Genomic DNA, 19017 nt, shown 5'->3' on the forward strand with positions numbered 1-19017 from the left:
AAATGCAGCCTGTGTACTGTAAAGGCCAATACCTCGGTGTAAAGCTGACATCAATAGTGTCACAAAATTATTGAGTGGCATTTCTATAAATGTGGCTTTCAAACAACAGTGTGCATCGTAGTGTGCAAATGTTTAGCAACAATTAAAAAAAGAAAAGAAAAGAAGACGAAACAATCAGTCTTATGAAGAGACAAGGTTGAGATGAGGTCTTTGCAAGAGGAAAAAAGTAAAAGAAAACAGCAAAACACCTTCCCGTTAAATTAAAAGAGAGCACAGACTGCTTACAGTCAATAGTGCGACCACAAACAAAATGAGATACTATTAATTTGTGAGGATCAAATCACTCCATGTAAGCATCAAAACTGTAATGTTCCTTATGGATTCTGCAATATGCATTGTGTAAAAACAAAAAAACAACCAAAAAAAGGATAAAAAATAAATGCATTTTTTGTATGTATGCATATAATAACTGTGTAACTACAATAATAGAATGAGTGCATGTTCATCACACCAGAAAGGATTGGACACTCAAAGACCGGTGATATAGCATCATTGATGAGAACAGCAGTAAGAGCAATTTAAACTTATCAAATATACACAGACCATCAGCTTTGTCACATCTTCAGTCAGTTTGTCAAAGAGGAAACAGAGAGGTTATTTACAGGAAATTAACCTGCTAGGTGCTCAGTAAACAAGCATATCTGTTTAACAATCTAGCTTTGCTCTCTGCAACGTGAACACAGCAAACTGATTCGGGTCGATATTTAGCGGTTTCAATGAGTGATCAGATAACAGACAGTTTACAGGAGGTGGTAACAGACTTGTTTAACATTCAGTAAAACATCAGAAGTCTGATGACGTGCTAACACTGTAGTGACAAATATATTCTTTGTGGTTACATTTTTACAATGTATCTAACTTTGCAGGTGCTCAGTGTTTCTTGGTGAACTGTAAATGAGCACAGGAGACAACACACACTCCATGATCAGACAAACACAGGAGGCTTTGAGCAGCAACACCCAGCATGCACCTCTCACTGTGTGGGTCAACTACATCAGTGTAGAACAGATAGAAGCATTACGGCAGTAATTCCTGCAGAGGAATTACCGCCATTGTGCCGACCCTTTTGTTGAGAGGTGCACAAGGGTTTCTGGACGAAGCCATGTGAGCACAAGGTAAGCACAGGGGGGACTTGAGGGCAAAAGCATGAAATTAGCAAAGAAACAAAAACAGAGGAAGGGGTCTAAACAACTGGAGTATTTAAATAAACCATTTTTCTAAACAATCCTAATTAGTTTAAATGTTTTCTGTCGCCCCATACCATCTGTAGGCGCTGCTGCAAATGGGAGAAATGCCAATTCTGTTTAGCAGAAAAATACAGCGCAAAAAAAGGCATTAAATGTTAATGCATAATGAGAATGGCAGCAGTTGTGTAAATATGTGAAAACAATTTCTCTGAAAAACAGGCAGAAAACTCAACTGAACAGCGCAAATAAATTACAACAGCGCAATTCAAGTGGGAAATAGTGACCAAATAAAATGCCTCCCCCCCAGTTGAATTGAAACTCTGGATTTTATTCAAGTCAGTACATGTTGAAGCCTAGCAAGAGTGTGGTTCAAAACTGCAATACCTCCCCCCACCCGCCATCCACTACCGAGTATCTTCATGACTCAGTCTAAAAGTTGAAGCGCGCACAGGCAGACATTTATGTTGGAAATAAAAATACATAATTATCTTCACCCTCCTCTTCTGCGTGCTGGTTTCAGAGGGAGGACAGAAAGGTGCGACAGATACTGAAGAGAAAATCTTCTGGAGCTAAAGCTTATCCAAAGGCCTCGATCACAGTAAAGACGGGATGCAAGAGTGACCATCAGTGTCCTCATTAACAGAAAAAAAGAGCTTGAAGAGGAAAAAAAAAAGCTGTGTCATCTCAGTGTTTTATATTTACAAGCTTAGAAATATACAGTGGGGGAGAGGGGAGGGTGGAAAAGGTTGAGCAAGAGAAGAATATTATTTACAACAGGTACTCTGGAGATAGAGACAAGTGTTAACCTCCACAGCAAAATCTCATTCAAATGAGAAACTTCCATGTTACACACACACGCACACACACACACACACACACGCACATACACTAATGGAAGAAGAGGTTGTTTTTGGATCCCATTTTCATTCAACATTAAAAGAATAATTTGACATTTTGGGAAATATGGTTACTAGCTTTCCTGCAGAGATATATGACATATCGGTCTGTTAAGTATAAAGCTGGGGACGCGAGGCCATTAGCTTAGCATAGCATAGAGACTGAAAACACAGACAGACTGCTAGCTGCTTACAAAGTACTGTTGCGTGCAGTATGCAAACAACTGGGACATACTTCTTTGTCAAATTCCACCTTGAACTTTGACTCTCTTGCTGTGCAGAGGATTGTGGGTCAGAATAGCCAAAAAAAACATCCTGGCTTGCAAACTGCAAAATAATGACCAGATGCAGCAGGACATGCAAGCAGAGACTCAGTGAAGTCTATAATCACTGAAAACATAGTTATTTTTACACTTGCTTTTGTACAGATTAAACAACATAATATGTTAATAAGTGTGATTTAGGAGGTGTTAGTGGGGGAAATAGTTTTTAACTTCAAACATCCAGGGTGGCTGTTCTTCAGTTTAGTCTTTATGTTAAAGTTAAGCTCACATATTTAAGAGTGGTTTATTCTCACAATACACTCCATAAAAATTTCCAAAAATGTCAAATTATTGCTTTTAGTTCTTTTCGTCTGTCTTCTATAAGACTCAAACCTCTCGTTTACTCTTCTGCTCTCTCTCAGGTAAAGTAACCCACAATCACACAGGTAGGCAAACTCTAAAAAAAAAAAAAAGTATTGTTTCATTTATACTTGAACTTTCTGTGTTTTCCTCCTAAGGTTATCACACCAGACCTAATGAAACTTTTATCTGCTGTGTGTATGGTGAAGTGGAAAAAAAGGGATAGATTGAGGGTTGTTACACAACACTCTGCACTATGTAAGTGATAACCTCGTAGCTGCACTGTACAGTGTAAGATGGCTGGCTGGCTACCTAGCTGAAGCATTAAGATTTAATCAGCTATTTACACACAACCAAAGGTAGTTTTAATTCAAGCTAATTAACAGAGTAAAGATATCTGGGCTCATACCAGCAGGGCTAACACACACTCTGCACTTCAGCACAGGGCGCTTGCACTTCTCATTCAGCATGTGTTAGATGACCACTTCAGTAGCGTGGGGGCGGGTAGGGTCTCTTCTGCGAATGGAAGGGACCACCTGTGAATGGAGGACCGCGCCGCTTGCCCCCACGGTATCCCCCCCTGTGGTGATCCTGGTTAAACTGCTGAGAGGGGTTTCGGCCTCGCAGCAGAGGTCTCTGTGGGATGGGAGCCGAGAGGATCGGGGGTCGAGTGCTGGGCAAGTTGAGGAGGGGAACGGGGTTAGAGGTTTGGTTGCGGGACTGAGCTGGAGGACTAGTGGGGGGCTTCTGGAGAGGAGGGGCAGCTGACTGAGAAGGGAGCCGAGCGGGGAGAGTGTCGACTGCAGGGGAATTCGGCGTGGAGGGAGAGGGAGTGGAGGAGGTGGGAGAGGGGGGCGGAAGAGGTAGATTAAGAGGCTCCTTCACTCTGCCCAATAAGGGTAGAGGAACACCAGGAGTACCTGGGCGGAGGAGAGGGGGTGCGTGTCGAGGGATAAACGGCTCTTTAACCGTGCCAGGACGAGGCATCTTAGGGGGCTCGCCTAACAATGATGCCATCAGGGGTGGAGGGGCCATTTTGCCTCCTCTGGGCCCTACACCGGCTCGATCTACACCTTCAGATCTGACTGAGGGGGGAAGAGACAGGGGGCGGTCAATAGGGACCAACACTCCCCCCACCATGACTGCAGAGGGCACAGCATGCTGGTTCGGTGGAGGGGAAAGGCGATGCGGTATGGGAGGCGGAGGGGGTCGAGGGATTGGTGGAGGTGGGCCGAAGAAATGTGATGAAGGAGGAAGATGCTGCTGGAGGAGTGATGGAGGAGGAGTCTGGAGGTTGTCCGTGTGGTAGGGCATTTGGAACGGAGGATGTGCGTGAGGATGGGACAGAGGAGGGGGGAGATGTGCGAGGAGGAGATGTGGTGGAGGAGGAGGCATGGAGGGGTTCATGTCCTCGGGGCCAATGTTAAGAGGAGGGGGGGCAGAGGGTGAGGGAGGCTGAGCTTCCATGTACTCCTCCTCTTCGTACCACATCGATGCCCCAGGCCGACCGCCGGCCCCTCCCCCTCGCCGAGAGCCTCGGCCAATCACGCGGATGCTCTCTACCGTCTTGATGCGCTCGCCAGCGGCCGGGCGGTTCGAGTAGCCTAAAGTTTGGATGGGTGCCCCTTCAGTGCAGGGCGACACTAGTGTCTCAATACGATGGTACTGGCCCTCCTTCTCATCCCGAGCTGGAGACTCTTGACTTTTGCCGTCTCTTTTTGCACTCAGACCTCCGTCATCTGAGCCGGTGCTCGCCTTACGAGAGCCTGCAGAGAGTCTCCTTTCTCCAATCGCTCTGTTGTTACCCATCATCCTTGACTGGCCGTGTTGTCCATCTTTCTTACCCTTTATGTCATTACTGGGAGAAGAGGGGACCTGCTTCCTCCCTTCATCGTCCTTTGATTTTAAGCCGCTCTTTTTCCCGGCTCCGTACCGGGAAGCGGACGACGAGCCCACAAAGTCCCCATTGCTGTTGCTTCCTGACGGGGTGATCACAGCGTCCCAGGGCTCACTGCGGTAGGCTGTGGGTGAGAGGTTCGGACCTCCAGATGACCCTAAAGATTCGGGCACACTCCCAGGTGTGTCCATGATCTCGTCCTGGGTGGGGGTGCCAGCAGCCTCGTCTCTCACTGGGGTCCCATCCACCCCATCGGGACTGACGTCACCTAGAGCAAGACTGAAACCCGGATTACCCTGCAGGAAACTGTTGATTTTTGATTCTAGGCTGGGGGGAGAGACAGACGGAGCGGAGGGACGAGGAGGGGGTGGAGGAGGAGGAGGGGACAGCTGTCTGTCTTTCTCCCAATCTCTAGCTCTTCCAGGCGTGTCTCGTTTGACGCTGATCCCCAGAGTGGGTTTTGTTTTGGGGGTGGTTGGACTGAGAAGATTTTTAACTGCTGATGATTCTGGGGATGTTCGGGTGGGAGGAGCGGAGGCAGTGTTTGTCACACTTTGCAGGAGGGAGGACAAAGCTGAGACAGAAACAGGGTGGGGGTGTCGGAGAAAAAGAGATGAGGACAAAATGATTAGTTTATAAGTTTCATTTTTAATTAAAAATCGACATAAAGTGCATGTGTCTTACCTGGTGTGTTTGTTTTTGACAGAGCATTGAGTATGCCTTCAGGTGTGATGTCAACACGTGACAGGATGCTGGCCAAGTGAGGGCTCGAAGAAGTCGCTTTGGAGGCTGCTGCTTGGCCAGAAGGAGTGGTGGGAGTTCCTGGAGAAGGCCGAGGTGATGGGCTTGCTGCTGGGAAAAATACAGAGAGGGATGTGGTTAAAGGGAGGCCCTGTAAATCCAATTTAACTCAATCTAAAACACTAAAACTACATCTTTAATACGTTTATTTGACAACATTATAATACAATTCAATACATTTCTCTATTCCTACGACCATCTGATTTAAAATGTCCAATTTTTGTTTTTGTCTGAAAAACTTAGACATTGTAAGTGCATTTATTCAGTATTTTAATTATGGGATAAATACATTTCACAATCATTTATTTTCCAGTTTATCATTTTAAAGCAACTGTATCTTTTCAATAAAAAAAAATTGCACAGAAGTTACAATCAACTCATTAAAATGATAGATTTCAATAAGTGGTTTCAAACTAAAAAATGAGCCAAATCATTTACGCCCTATGATTTGTCAGGCAGTAGTCACAGCTGCAATTTCCTTTCCTTCCTGGTATAATTAATTAATTAATTAATAATTAATATTAATTCCTTGATGCTACAGTGGAAGAAAACTAATTTTCTGGTACTGAGCAGTAACACCTCTGTAGCTCCTTGTGGTTTAAATAAGGCGAACATTTAATTGAATAACTTTAATTAAACCATCTTTCACAACATGATTATGTGCTACATGTTCTCACAGATTATCAGAGAGCTTTTAGCTGCAGCTTCGCATCATTATTACTCTCATCTCCACCCAACCCTTGAATGCACCTGTATTCTTCATGGCAGATGTGAGCGAGCTGAGAATGGAGCTGATCTTCCCCAAGTCCACCTTCTCCAGGTTGACTCCCAGTGGGTTTGTTGGTGCACTCTGAGCAGCAGGAGCAGAGGTGGGAGTCACCGGGGTCGCCGGGGCAGCTGCAGTAGCGTTGTTCTTCTTGGTGGGCGTGGTGGGAAGCTTTGATGCTGCATCTGACTTGGCAGCAGTAGAGGACGCCTTGTCCTTCTTGTCATCTGCTAGCAAAAATAACCAAAGAGCTGATACATTTCCAAATCTGAATCACAATACAACAACTGGGCAGCCCAATATGGATTTATATGGAAAAGACAATTATCGCCCCACGACAACACTCTGTAGCCACTAACCCCCTGCTTTCGCAATGGCAGCCTCTTCATCAGACATGTCCATGTCCTCCATGTCCCTGTTGTCGTTGGGGATTTCTCCGTCATCCATGGCCTTGCCATCCAGCTCTGGATCCACCTGCGCTCTGCTCGACCCCAGTCCCAGGAAGGGGGAGTCAGAGCCAGTGGGAGAGGGGGCGTCTTCAGAGGGCGAGGGGATGGGAGAGTCGTCAGGTCCCGGTAGGTTTGACTTGAGGGAATCCAGTTTCCTTTTAAGACTGGCCACACGGTTGGCAAAGGCATTGTACGCCTGAGAGATTGGCAAGAGAAGAAAGGAAACAGAAATAAATCACACGAGGAAGATATACAGGTGCATCTCAATAAATTAGAATATCATAGAAACGTTTATTTATGTCAGTAATTCAATTAAAAAAGTGGAAATTACATATGATATAGGTCCATTACACACAGAAAGAAACATTTCATGTCTTCATTTATTTAATTTAGTCTAATTATAATTATTATGGCTTACATTTAATGAAGACCTAAAATTCAGTGTCTCAATTTTTTTTAATATTACAAAAGACCAATTTTAAAAAGTATGTTTTATATGGAAATGCTGGCGTCAGAAAAGTATGTCTATCTTTAAGTCAAATAGTCCCAACCAGGTATTGAGTGCATAAACTACTGGAAATTGACTCTTCCATAATATTCTGATTTATTGAGATGCACCTGTATATTTTAACATTAAGGACATAGCAACATAGGAACAATAATAAATACCTTAGTCACCATTTTGTTGACTAATTTTCCATAAGATAAAGAAATCAGCCATTTAACATAAATCAACAACCACTTTCTAAAACACATTTTTGGTTTCACCACAGCATGCCTTTGAGCAGGGAAAGTGATGACATCATTATACCGAACACTCACATTGGCCACAATCTTAACCTCCTTGTACTGCATCTCATAGAAAATGTCTGCGTTTCCCAAAGCTTCCAGCAGAGGAGGCCCCGTTTTCAACTCTTTCTCCATGAAGCCGACAAACTCCTGCAGCTTCAGACTGCCGTCCTCAAAGTCCTTTGCGAACTTGTTCCCTCCTGCCTTGTCTGGAATAGGAGAAAATCACCAAAAAAAAAGTTTAAAACAAGGTACTGCTTGTTTTATGGTTGAATACAAGACACTGTCCATGTAAAAATAAAATACGGATCACATTTCAACATTAAAATAAATGAACAACTGCATATCAAAGGTCTGACTGATTTATCAACATTTAAGGTGATCACAAATATTTCCCCACAAAGCCAGTGCAAACTCTTTTGTTAACACATTATGTATTCAACCAACAGAAACATTTAAACAGGGTCAGTGCTGGTGTTCTATACATCAGAAAATGAAAAATTCAGCAGCAACATCGTTTCCCAGAAAAAATATCCTGATTAAAACAACAGAACTAACTGATCACAGCAGCGGTAGACTGACAACTTGTGGGTTCTGTGTGGTAAAATTACTGTTTTTGTCAATGAAGGCTTTAAAGAGAGCATAGATAATAGCTTCAGTTCCCCCCGTGTGAACTCAAACAAGGCTATCAGCAAGGTAAAGAGATGAAAATATAAATATAGCATTCAAAAATGATATTTATTTTCTTTTAGGTGGCTAACCCTCTAGAGTCCATGAAAGCACTGGCACATTACTTCTTCATAACGTGAAGACATAAAAATGAAGCAACGTCCAGCTTGAAACTCCATGCCAGATTTTTTTGGATTATATTCGGCCAAGTAGAACCGGAGATAATGTCAAATATATTTAGTATAAAAATGTAGAACTAGAGATTATCCTCATTTGACCTGTTATATGTAATATTTGCAACCTGTATTCATATTTGTAACATTTAAAATTCTGTGTATTGAAATATAATTTTCAAGATCAGATTTTATGTTTTCCTTTGTTTCTTTTGGGTTGAACATTTTTATCAAGCAAGTCATAATTAATGAAAAAACTGATACCAACATGGCATGGTAAAGATTTACCACAGATTTTTTTAAAGGACATAAAGGACATAAGCCCAAGATTCCAGAGGGTTAAAACCAGTTTTGCCACAGCCCCCGTCCAGCGATTTTTCATTAGTTTTAGTTTTGTTGTGAATTTTTGTTTTCAAATTCAGTTAGTTTTAATTAGTTTTAAGAGTGAGTTTTCTAGTTGTTTTTTTATTATTATTTATTTTTAGTTAATTTTTTTTAGTTTTAGTGTCAGTTTTTTGTAATGTGGTATATGGTGGGTGCTAGATACAAAAGGTGACAATAAATTTTGCCTTCTTTTCCTTTGTCTTATCCATCTTAGCTCTAATAAGGTTATTAAATTGTGCAGCTCTGGGTGTTTTGAGTTTTGGTTCGAGTGAAGAGCTGAACTTTTTGAAGGGGATCGACTCACATAGTTGTGTAGACATCCCAGTTTCAATAAACATATTTACCAATCATTCCTGTATGAAAAAAATTGACAAAAGGTGACAGCGAAGGACATTTTCACTTTAGATTTAGTTTTGTAACCACACAATACAGTTTCAGTTGGTTATGGGGGTTTTTTTTTTAAAAACGATAAAAAGTTTTTATTTTATTTCAGTTGACGAAAATGTTTTTTCAATTCTAGTTTTCATTATTTCGTGAACAATAATAACCTTGAACCCGTCCACAGCAGTACATTGCTTAGGTATCTCATAAAATCCCACTTCAAAAAACACAAACTATCCCTTTAAAGACACACAGTATACAGGACAATATGTGCATTATGCTGCAGAAATGAGCCCAGTGACCCCTGACCTTTAAGTCTCTTCAGGGCCTCGGTGCTGCAGACGTCCACCCTGAGAGCTGCCAGCTGCTTCTCCCTGAACTCCTCTTCTGCCACTGCTCGCCTGTACCTCGACAACTGCTCGAGGAGGGAGTGGGGCTAGAAAAAAAGTTTCAGCAATCATAGCGCTTTAGACAGAAACAAGGCATGTAAGAGAAAGTTGATGACTGTCTACCAATAAACAAGACTTACTGTGAACTCTGCCACGATCTTGGACTTGAGGGCAGCTTTGGTGTTGGCTGGAACTAGAGAACAAAAGTAAAACATGAACTTACAATCATACAACACGCATACAATCAGGCTGAACCTGTAAATAATTGGACAATTTTGTGGTTAAAATGTAAGGAAGTATCTATTTATCACTTTTTGACTTGATTAACATGAATATTTGTAGAGCAAAAACTGACCAGCTGCTGGTGGAGTCTCCTTTTGTTTTTCCTTTTCTTTCTCCTTTTCCTTTTCTTTCTCCTTTTCCTTCTCCTTTTCTTTTTCTTTTTCCTTCTGCTTCTCTCGCTCCCTCTCCTTCTTGTTCATGCCGGCTTTGAACTGGGCGATGACCTCCTCTGGATACACGCTCCTCTCCTCCCAAATCTTAAAAATCCTTTCCACTGACTTGCGGACCTTCCCATCTCTGCTAAAATGTGCAAAAACGAAAAACAACACAGCACATCTCAATACTAGAAGAACAGGAATTCACACTGAATGTTTCGGGCTTGTAGATCAGACATTTTAAATCATCTCGGCCCAACATTGCAGCTGAACAAACACTGTGAACTCACCTGATGAATTGGGCAGCATTAGGTAGGACTTCTGCGAAAGCTGAACGAAAGACAATAGCGTTCTTTCTCTTGCAGTTCTGTATCACATCGTTGGCAAGGTAGAAGAGATTCAAGCGATGATTGTTGTCAGCTGAAAAAAACGGACAAAGAAGAGATGATGAAATTTCTATGGATAAAAATCTTGCAAAAAATGTAAAATGTTCAGCCTGTATTGGCATTGTGTGGCTGATTCATATATTTGGGAATAAAAAAATACAATAACTGAGAAAAAGACTTTTGGAGCAAAAACCACAAGAACTGACATCACAAGGAGATTATTTGATAGCCGAACCCCAACTGATAAATTAACTGGATCAATATCACTGGATTCAATTATCACTGTTGATTTTAGCTTATCACAAATATATTGGTATTAGCATATATGTTAGGGAATATGTAACAAGACATTGCCATGTAGAAACATTAAAGATACAGTTTGTTTGAGTGAATTTAGAACAAGTGACGCAAATACAAAATAAATCTTATGGATCGTTAAACATTACACATTGTTGTAATGTTGACCTGCCGTTCAGACTATTTCTGACGATAATTGAACGAAGCAACATTTTTTTGCCAATTTCCATTATAAATCCAATTGTACGTTTATAGTAACTTTAACTTTTTTTTTTTTTAAACTGCACAGGACTTCTTTCGCTCTCACTCAAGCAAATATCAAAATAAAAGTGTTCCAGGTTGCCGAAATTTGTCAGAAAAAAAACTACACTCGAGCCTGACAGAGCAGCCTGAATTACAATCTGATATATTTAAAAATATTTCTTGCTTTTTCCTTGATGGTCTAAATACAGTAGGTCACTTGATTTGTCATTAGTTGTAAAGAGGGTCTGAAAAGTTGATAAATGTGGAGAAAGAGTCACCAGGTTGTCAACACAATGTGTGTGTGTGTGTGTGTGTGTGAAAACACTGCAAACATTACATGAACCATCATGCACCACGTGTGTTAATTTAACCGTCACACAATCGCTGCTATCAAGCTGAAAATCAGCCAATTCCGGCCACCAATCGATCGGTGCATCTCTAGTAATAATGAATACTATTTATTTGTTGTATATGCACCAAAATATACACCGATACAAACACATCCATCACACGCTCTTCCATGTCACGTGTGCTTCATTCAAAAGCCTTGAGGGCATTCAGATATATTAAAGTACTGTCAGTGAATAGAAACAGCTATGAATAGAAGGTTCAAGAGAAGGCTGAAGACTGCCTGCTTTTATTGGTTCAATTAATTTAGTCATAGGTTGCGAAATTTGTTTCCATAGTTACCCAACTGTGCTATCATTCATTTCCTTTTCCAAAAGAAATACAATATTGGCAAGAACAAAAGGATTTCTACTGCTTCCTAAAATAGATTCACTATCCTGATATTACCAGGCCTGGGTGATATGGCCTTAAATTCAATCTTCTTTTTTAACACCACACCCATTTACAATTTTGATGAATTTATTTTTTCTTAAAATGAACTACAAAAGACAATGGAAGTCTTCAAATAAGTTATTTTATTTAAACATGATTAATAATAAAAATTATTGAAAAGCTAACAAACAAGGTGCAAATGCAGGACTTTAACTTTGGCAATTCTCCAAATTTATACAGTCAAAGAGTTTTCCTTAATTAAAATTTATGAGACGTCAGGATTTATGTTTCTTCTGCAACCCAATAGCAAACAATAAAGTAACTTCCCTCACAATTTATTAGGATTTCTTCATTTATAAAAAAGGCACAGGGTCCCGTGTTTTATACTTCCTGTGAATATTATCAAATTGATCTAATCTACAAAAATTTACCAAGTATGTGTTTTGTATATACCACTCTGTTTTAACACCTTGGGGTTTAGCCATGGCTTTTACCATGGGGGTTCTTTCCAAAGCTTTAAAACCACCAAGGGTAACTCAGCAGAATTTTTTTATGTTGCAAGTGATGTCTTACTTACAGCTACTGTGCATTTAGGGTTTTTCCAAATGCAGGGCCTGATTTTAGACAAACTTTACAACGGGTAGTAGTTTGCTTGAGGTTGGACGGTGAGAACCGAAGCAAAATATAATCACAATGAGGGGCAATAACCCCAATTTTTTTGGTTTCTTATTCTTTGAACAATTCCCTACTCAAAATCAACACAAATTCATGCATGTATAGAGTCAAACACACAGCATTAATCATTTGAAAACACAAACAGTTAGGACACCCAAACAGTAAATGTATCAAATAACAACTGCTGCAATTAAACCTTATTCTATTCCACCATCAGACTTTTGCAGAAGTGACTTGAAAAGCTGCTAAATGACATTGAAAGTACCAACGAAAACATCAAAACAATGAAAAGTGTGACTTGAATGAGCCTTTTTGAAAATAGGCACAGATTTTGTAGCCCCAACTTCCATTAGGCATATCCACATAACACAATAAGAAACATTTTAGGACAACAAAGTATTATTCATGCCAGAAAGGATGAAATATGTTCCAGGAGTCAACATGGGATTTGCTAAGACTGCTCAAACAATAAATGTACAACAATACATTCTAAAAATGTTTTGTTATTTTCATTATACTATGTCAAATGTTTCCCTCTAAACCAAAAAAAGGAACAAATAATATCCAATAAATGTAATATTCTTCTACATGTTCAAAATGCATTAAAATTATTTGTTGTGCATTTTCTGTATTGATTCTCTAAGTGTAGCTTTTACCCAATACTTTGACTTTTACTAAATAAATACAAGATTTTGTCATGTTTAACCAACAAAAACAGGCTTTTCCATAAACAAAGAACAGTGATTCCCTATTTCAAAAGTACTGTTTTGCTCCCTTTTGATATTGTAAACACCTGATTTGAATAGCATCCATCCCAACCACAAACTACACTCCAGGAATCATCTGATGAAGAATAATTAATTCAGGTAGCAGATCTACTGATCAATTTTTGTCATTGTGAATAAATGTCAGAAATAGATGTGGTCAGTTCATTTATCCTGTCCTTACACTTTAATGTTCATATAAAAAACTAAAAACATAAAAACTATACTGTTGCACCGCTTAACAATAACAAAAAACTACACCACTAATCACAGCCAGAAACTGTAAAAACTGAAATTATCGACAGACTTGTCTGGACAACGTACACCAATTCAAGCATTAAATAGCTATATTTAATTTAAAAAACATTCTACACATCTCATTTAACATTTTGCCAATAGTAAACCATTTGCAGAAACAAGACTATGTAAAAAGAAAAAAAGTGCAACTGAGAATTCATGAACAACTCTGAGATCGACAGAATTGAATAAACCTCAAAATAAACTGTTTGCACAGGGCAGAGAGGAGAGGACAAGAGAAGTTGTAAAAAAATATATAAATGGTTTAATATGTATAGCATGTGGGGCACCCATTTTCCTCAAATATTGGGAACATTTCTGGACACATTTTGAAAAATATGGATTCCTTTTTTTTCTTCCAAATTTTGCAAAAAATACATTAGAAATGTTCAATTTACAGCATTAAATGTGTTATACTGCACATATTTTTAGCCACAATTGTTCTGTTTCAACAGAAGGAGAGCACTTATATCCTGGATTGAAAAACAAGGCCATAATAAATCAAATTGAAGATATTGAGCCCATAAACTTCTTGGGGTACAGAAGAGAGTACAAATTTAAACAAGTTAATTTGCCAAGCACTGATACTGGACTACAGTTTAGGCTTAAGTATACAAAGAACAACTAATGTTATCTCCCAGAAACAGCATGTGGTGTTCCAAGATATGCTGCAGATACTTAAGATAAATCGCGGAAGGGCTTTCGGTCTTTTGACTATTCCAATCTTTACAAACAAAGATGACTTACCAAAATAAAAACCAATACAAACTAATGTATCTCATGGGACCAAACAAATGTCTGCTTTGGAAACTGGTTGGCATCCATTGTCTTTACTCAAAGGCATCCATTTAATGTTTTTAGATTTTTTATTTAGATGAAACCAAACATGTTGCAGCCTACAGTCAGTATATTGACTCTTGGTTGTTGGCACTGCTCTCCATCAGAAAACAATGGCTCAGCCAGCGCGCAGCAGTTTGCTGTGTGCTGTCAGCATAAGCTTTTATCATGCACTGCTCCATTGGCAATGATGCAGTGATAAGAAATGCCAACATAATGATTGACTCTGACCCCCTTTACCCCTTGCATTACAATGTGCTTGGTTTGAAATGACAGAAGTTAATGTGCCAAAATAATGATTTGTGCACACATAGTGGTCCAATCGGACAAATCACATCCGGAGGGACTCAGAGTTGCACTGTTTCACTTTTCATCACATACAACAACTAACTGGCAATGGCCTCTACAGGTCCAGATGACTCAGAGCAAATAATACTGTTCAGAGATGAAGAACATCTCCATGCAGCCACAAGAGAAAACTCCTGGTGAAAAAAAGAAGAACCATTGTGCAGCCTAGTGGTGCTGGGAGCTGAGGAGCAATCAACCGCCACTGATGGTGGACAGTGCACCTCCAACACGCCCGGAACAAAAACTTTAAGCAGCAGTCTATGGCAACATCTTTATCTGTCCTGTGGTGCGCTGTGGTCGGCGTGTGCCGGTGCAGATCCTCTGTGAGGCAGTAGAAGTAGCTAGACAGTTGCCTCTTCGCTAAAACAACTGACAGCTGCAGCATGAGGCGGCGGGTAAAGAAGAGGGCCATGTTCAGTTGTTTGAGCTGGACAATGTCATCGAATCTAAATGTGGACACATACACAATCTGCATTCGAGACTCATTTTAAAGCCAAGTGTAAAGGGGGGTCGAAGACACTGGCGATTTAACTTGAAACTCCCAAATAGATCATTAAGATCTCCACATTTCAGGGCTGAGGCCGATAAAAAATCTGCAGCACAAAGCTTTTCTTGAAAAAATAAAAGTGTATCACAAATGCAAACCGAATGTGTTTTCTGATATTGATCCAGCAGTGAATTTTCCAACAACAACAAAAAACAATCATTTGTCTGCATTCGACATTTTTAGTTATTTCTTTTTACATTTATAATTTATATGTTTAATTCTGGTTAAGATTGTAAAACTTTTTTTTGAAACAACACTTCCATGTTGCAGCTGTTAACCCACTGACGCCTAAAACTGCCTGTAAAACCTCTGGGCGATTTTAAAATAAGCCCCTAAAACCTGAAGTTTTTCTGGAAATTCAACAGAAGTGTCAACGCTTCTACTAAAAAATAGATGTTTCAGCCTCTGTAGCAGATAGAAATGAAATTCAAAAAGTATTTGAGAGCTTATACGAATACTACAAAATGACGTATCCGCTTTCCAGGCTTCAATGGGTTAAGGGCATGCAATCAGTTAATTACAACTAGCTTTCATGTCAATGTTCCTATAAAATGTCGTTAAGGTTATATACATTTTTGCTTCCAAACACACAAACATCCAAATTAGCATCATGTAACAAAATTCAAGCAGAAACAATCCAATAAATCATTTTAAATCCTGCTCCAAACAAACTAGGTGATATCCTTATGCACGTTAGGAGTTTTAACCAACTGTTTTTATTTTATTTTATTAAAACAGATTGGTAAACTTTTCAAAAGCTGCCACAGTGATGACTAAATAAAATATTATAGTCACAACAGTGTCAAAAACAAAATTATTCTTCACAGAATTCAAAAAACAGTCATCAACTAACTGACAAAATTTCCCAAAAAGTATTTACTAGTTTGTCACTTTACCAAAAATATAAACTCCTCAATTGATGAATTATGCCTCAATTAAGCAAGTGCAACATCCATTACACGTATTCAAGCATTCACCAAAACCAAGGACCAATGCATTAAATACGTGGGGCACTCTGCTGCCTCCCTTTACAACACAGTTTACAACACAATCATTCCTCTAAAAATGTAAAAAATCAAAAAAAAAATTCAGGTTAGAGACTGCACATTTCTGTAAACCTGTTATGAGCCACGTAAATGCATAGTGTACTTGGACGCAATATATCAAAAATTCAGACTAGCAACATTAAGAAATGTTATTCCTAATAAGACAGATTCTTAGAGCGGATGGAGCAACACACAAAAACAAATAAATTAAGACATTTACTGATGATACTGTAGTCTTTCCAAGAGCACAAACTAAATAAGTGAGAAGTTCAATGGGTTTTTCTCTGTGTGACCTCAATTGAATTAACTCTTCCAAAGACACCATGTTAGACAATGTCAAATATGTGCAGATGCATATTAATGAAGTAAGATGGCACACATGTGTTATGTAGATTGTGGGAAGTAATTTTGGCAAAAGATCTAATCCCAAGAGTAAAGTTGGGCCTGTTATCACCAGTGCAATATTTCAAATGCATGCACAAGTCCACAGACAGAGCTATTTGGAGTAAATGTGTTGACTCTGCTGTAAGATGAGTGTTGTGCTGTAACATCTATAATATATAGCAATAATTATAATGCTGCACTAGTAAAATGTTGCCGCCTATTAATAGTATTAGAGCTGAAAAGACAAAATAAATGATTGCCAACTTTCTTGATTATCAGATAATCCTTAAAGTACTTTTTCATGCAAAAATGGCAAAACACTGTTTTTACCCTCTCAAATATGAATATATCATATTAGGATGAATATATATATTTATTTTGAGACCGACAAACTTTTTTTTTTTTTTTTTTTTTTTTTTTTTTTAAATCACCTTGGACTCTGGTCTATAAAATGTTGGGAAAAAGTGAAAAATGCCCCTCCTAGTTTCTCAAACGATTCATTAATGAATCAAGAAAATATTCAGTAGATATACTGATGATGAAAATAATTGTTAGTTGTAGCCCTAGATAGCAGGGAGACAAACTGACTTTAAAGATGACGACTAGATGATTTGAAACAGATTAGTGAGGTAATAAACAACTGCCCTGAATTAGGAATGAGGCCCAACACCTGACAGTCTCTAGTAACACTAGTAAGTGTGACAACAACACCAGCCAACTTGAACTGCTTGACTGTGCAAAAATGCTTGGTCAACATAAGTTGTAACAGTCATAATAACGCTTTCATAAACAGCTTAATTAAAACCACTTTTATATTTTACGGATACAGAGTAGGTTGGTGAGAACACAATGAGAAGCAAGGTGGAAAAAGTTGGAGGAAATGTTTTGAGGGTGCTAGCAGCTGTCATTGAAATGTGGATTGTGTTTTTAACTGAATTAACCTCACTCCTGGCATCTTGTTCTACTCGTGTCATAATAGAAAAAGGAGAGCTGAGAGGGGCTTACCCTTGTTCAGCTTTGTGCCTTACAAAAAATATTAGCCATCAGATCACATCAGCAATCATGCATGTCAGGGGACTAAGTTAGCTACCCGTCAACCAAGACTGAACTTGCAGAGATCAAACTACAAAACACCGACTATATCTCGTCACACTGTTAAAATAATCGCCTAAGTAAATTTTTTTTTTCCCTAAATCAACTCCTCATTGCCACCTATGGTAAAAACACCTCCATCCTCAGTTGATCAGATCATGTGATTTTACCCCTTTAAGATCATCACTTCTTTGACAATTTGCCACATTCATAGGCATCAGATAAGAACCCAGCAAAGAAGAGCTAGAGGGAGATTGTTTAGTTATCAGTTTAGTTTATTAGTGTTTTATTGTTGACACTAATATTGGTAACACTTTACTCTAAGGTGTCTACATAAGAGTGACATGAGCGTGTCATAAACATGACATGGGATATGTCATGAACATTAATGACACTTTGAAGTAACATTAATGCTCATGATACTTGTCATGTCATGTTTCTTGTGTGACTCTTATGTAGACACCTTCAAAATAAAGTGTTACCATCTCTTGCTTAAGTCACAAAGGCATGTTCAAAAAATTGCCTAAGTCATTTATTTCTCTTAACTTACATAATTTACACAGTGTTATTACTATGCCAATAGCCATCATTATTGAGTGAAATGATCAATAAATGGCATGTTACACTTTTGGTGAAGTTTTTTGTGTTTCCTGCAAAACATTTTATCAGGGTGACGATCTGTAATTTAAATCAATTTAACTAAACACCTCGTCACCTCCTTTATCTCAAAAGTCCATTATGTGAGATAAGCAGTGAAGTGCATGTTAGTTTTCGTGAAGAAGCAGAGTGGGTCTAATCCAGCCCATGAACCCCGGGAGGCCCAACTGTAAACAGTGCTAGCAGCGAGATCGCCATGCTACAAACGAGACGTTAGCATTAGCTTAGCTACCATTAGCGGCTACTTTTAAGTGGCGTTTACCACGCCAAAATTTAAAAGAAGCAGCCTGTTAAGCTGTACACTTTTGCTGTTATATCAATGTGGTGCGATGCACTTAATTGCCTTGCACTCCACGTAAAACTACCACAAGAAGCTGGGCAGGGTCAACGCAGAAATGCATTTGAATTAGCTTAAGTAAGCTAAGTTAGCTAGCGGGTTATCAGAGGCGAGCTACTCACATTTCTTGAGCCACTTCATCCAGTGGCGAACGATAAGGCTGTGGTGCTTTTTGTTTTCAATGCACCAGCTTGAAAGTCCCTGTATTGACTCCATAGTGTTGGATACTCCTTGAAACCGTCGGTCCAAAGACGCTTCCAGACCAGCGTTGGAGCCGCGGGCTCCGTGCCCGCTTGCAGCCCCTGAACCGGCCGCCATCTTTCCAGCTCTGTCTGCTGATGCGCATGAAGGAGCTAACATAATGAGGACGAGTGGAAACACGCCCCCATAAGTGTATTTACAAGTGCAAGTCACAGTGCAAAACAC

At 39.5% G+C, this 19017-nt stretch overlaps 1 protein-coding gene across 3 annotated transcripts; it reads right to left on the reverse strand.

The window, feature by feature from the left end:
* Positions 1-1705: 1705 nt before the first annotated feature.
* Positions 1706-18915, reverse strand: rprd2b (regulation of nuclear pre-mRNA domain containing 2b). Of its 3 annotated transcripts, none has more exons than XM_059340013.1 (10): positions 18714-18915; positions 10192-10321; positions 9820-10043; positions 9605-9657; positions 9385-9511; positions 7502-7677; positions 6590-6875; positions 6215-6460; positions 5348-5512; positions 1706-5237 (listed from the first exon to the last, which is right to left on the reverse strand). In XM_059340013.1, the coding sequence occupies exons 1-10, from the start codon at positions 18907-18909 to the stop codon at positions 3253-3255; spliced, it is 3588 nt and encodes a 1195-aa protein (XP_059195996.1). In that variant the 5' UTR covers positions 18910-18915; the 3' UTR covers positions 1706-3252. The 3 variants fall into 3 exon arrangements, with proteins under 3 accessions (XP_059195996.1, XP_059195997.1, XP_059195995.1); XM_059340014.1 differs by having other exon boundaries at positions 6215-6457; positions 9820-10046; XM_059340012.1 differs by having other exon boundaries at positions 9820-10046.
* Between the last annotated feature and the right edge of the window lie 102 nt (positions 18916-19017).

Source organism: Centropristis striata, chromosome 8 (assembly GCF_030273125.1).
Source record: "Centropristis striata isolate RG_2023a ecotype Rhode Island chromosome 8, C.striata_1.0, whole genome shotgun sequence".
Lineage (NCBI taxonomy): Eukaryota > Metazoa > Chordata > Actinopteri > Perciformes > Serranidae > Centropristis > Centropristis striata.

What these genes read in the sequence shown, in the direction of transcription:
- rprd2b (XM_059340012.1), bottom strand. Translation starts at nt 18,909, where the DNA reads ATGGCGGCCGGTTCAGGGGCTGCAAGCGGGCACGGAGCCCGCGGCTCC. An exon ending in AGATCGTGGCAGAGTTCACA is followed by an intron (nt 9,512 to 9,604) that starts GTAAGTCTTGTT and finishes CTTTTTTTCTAG; the next exon opens with CCCCACTCCCTCCTCGAGCA. An exon ending in GGCCCTGAAGAGACTTAAAG is followed by an intron (nt 7,678 to 9,384) that starts GTCAGGGGTCAC and finishes CTCCTATTCCAG; the next exon opens with ACAAGGCAGGAGGGAACAAG.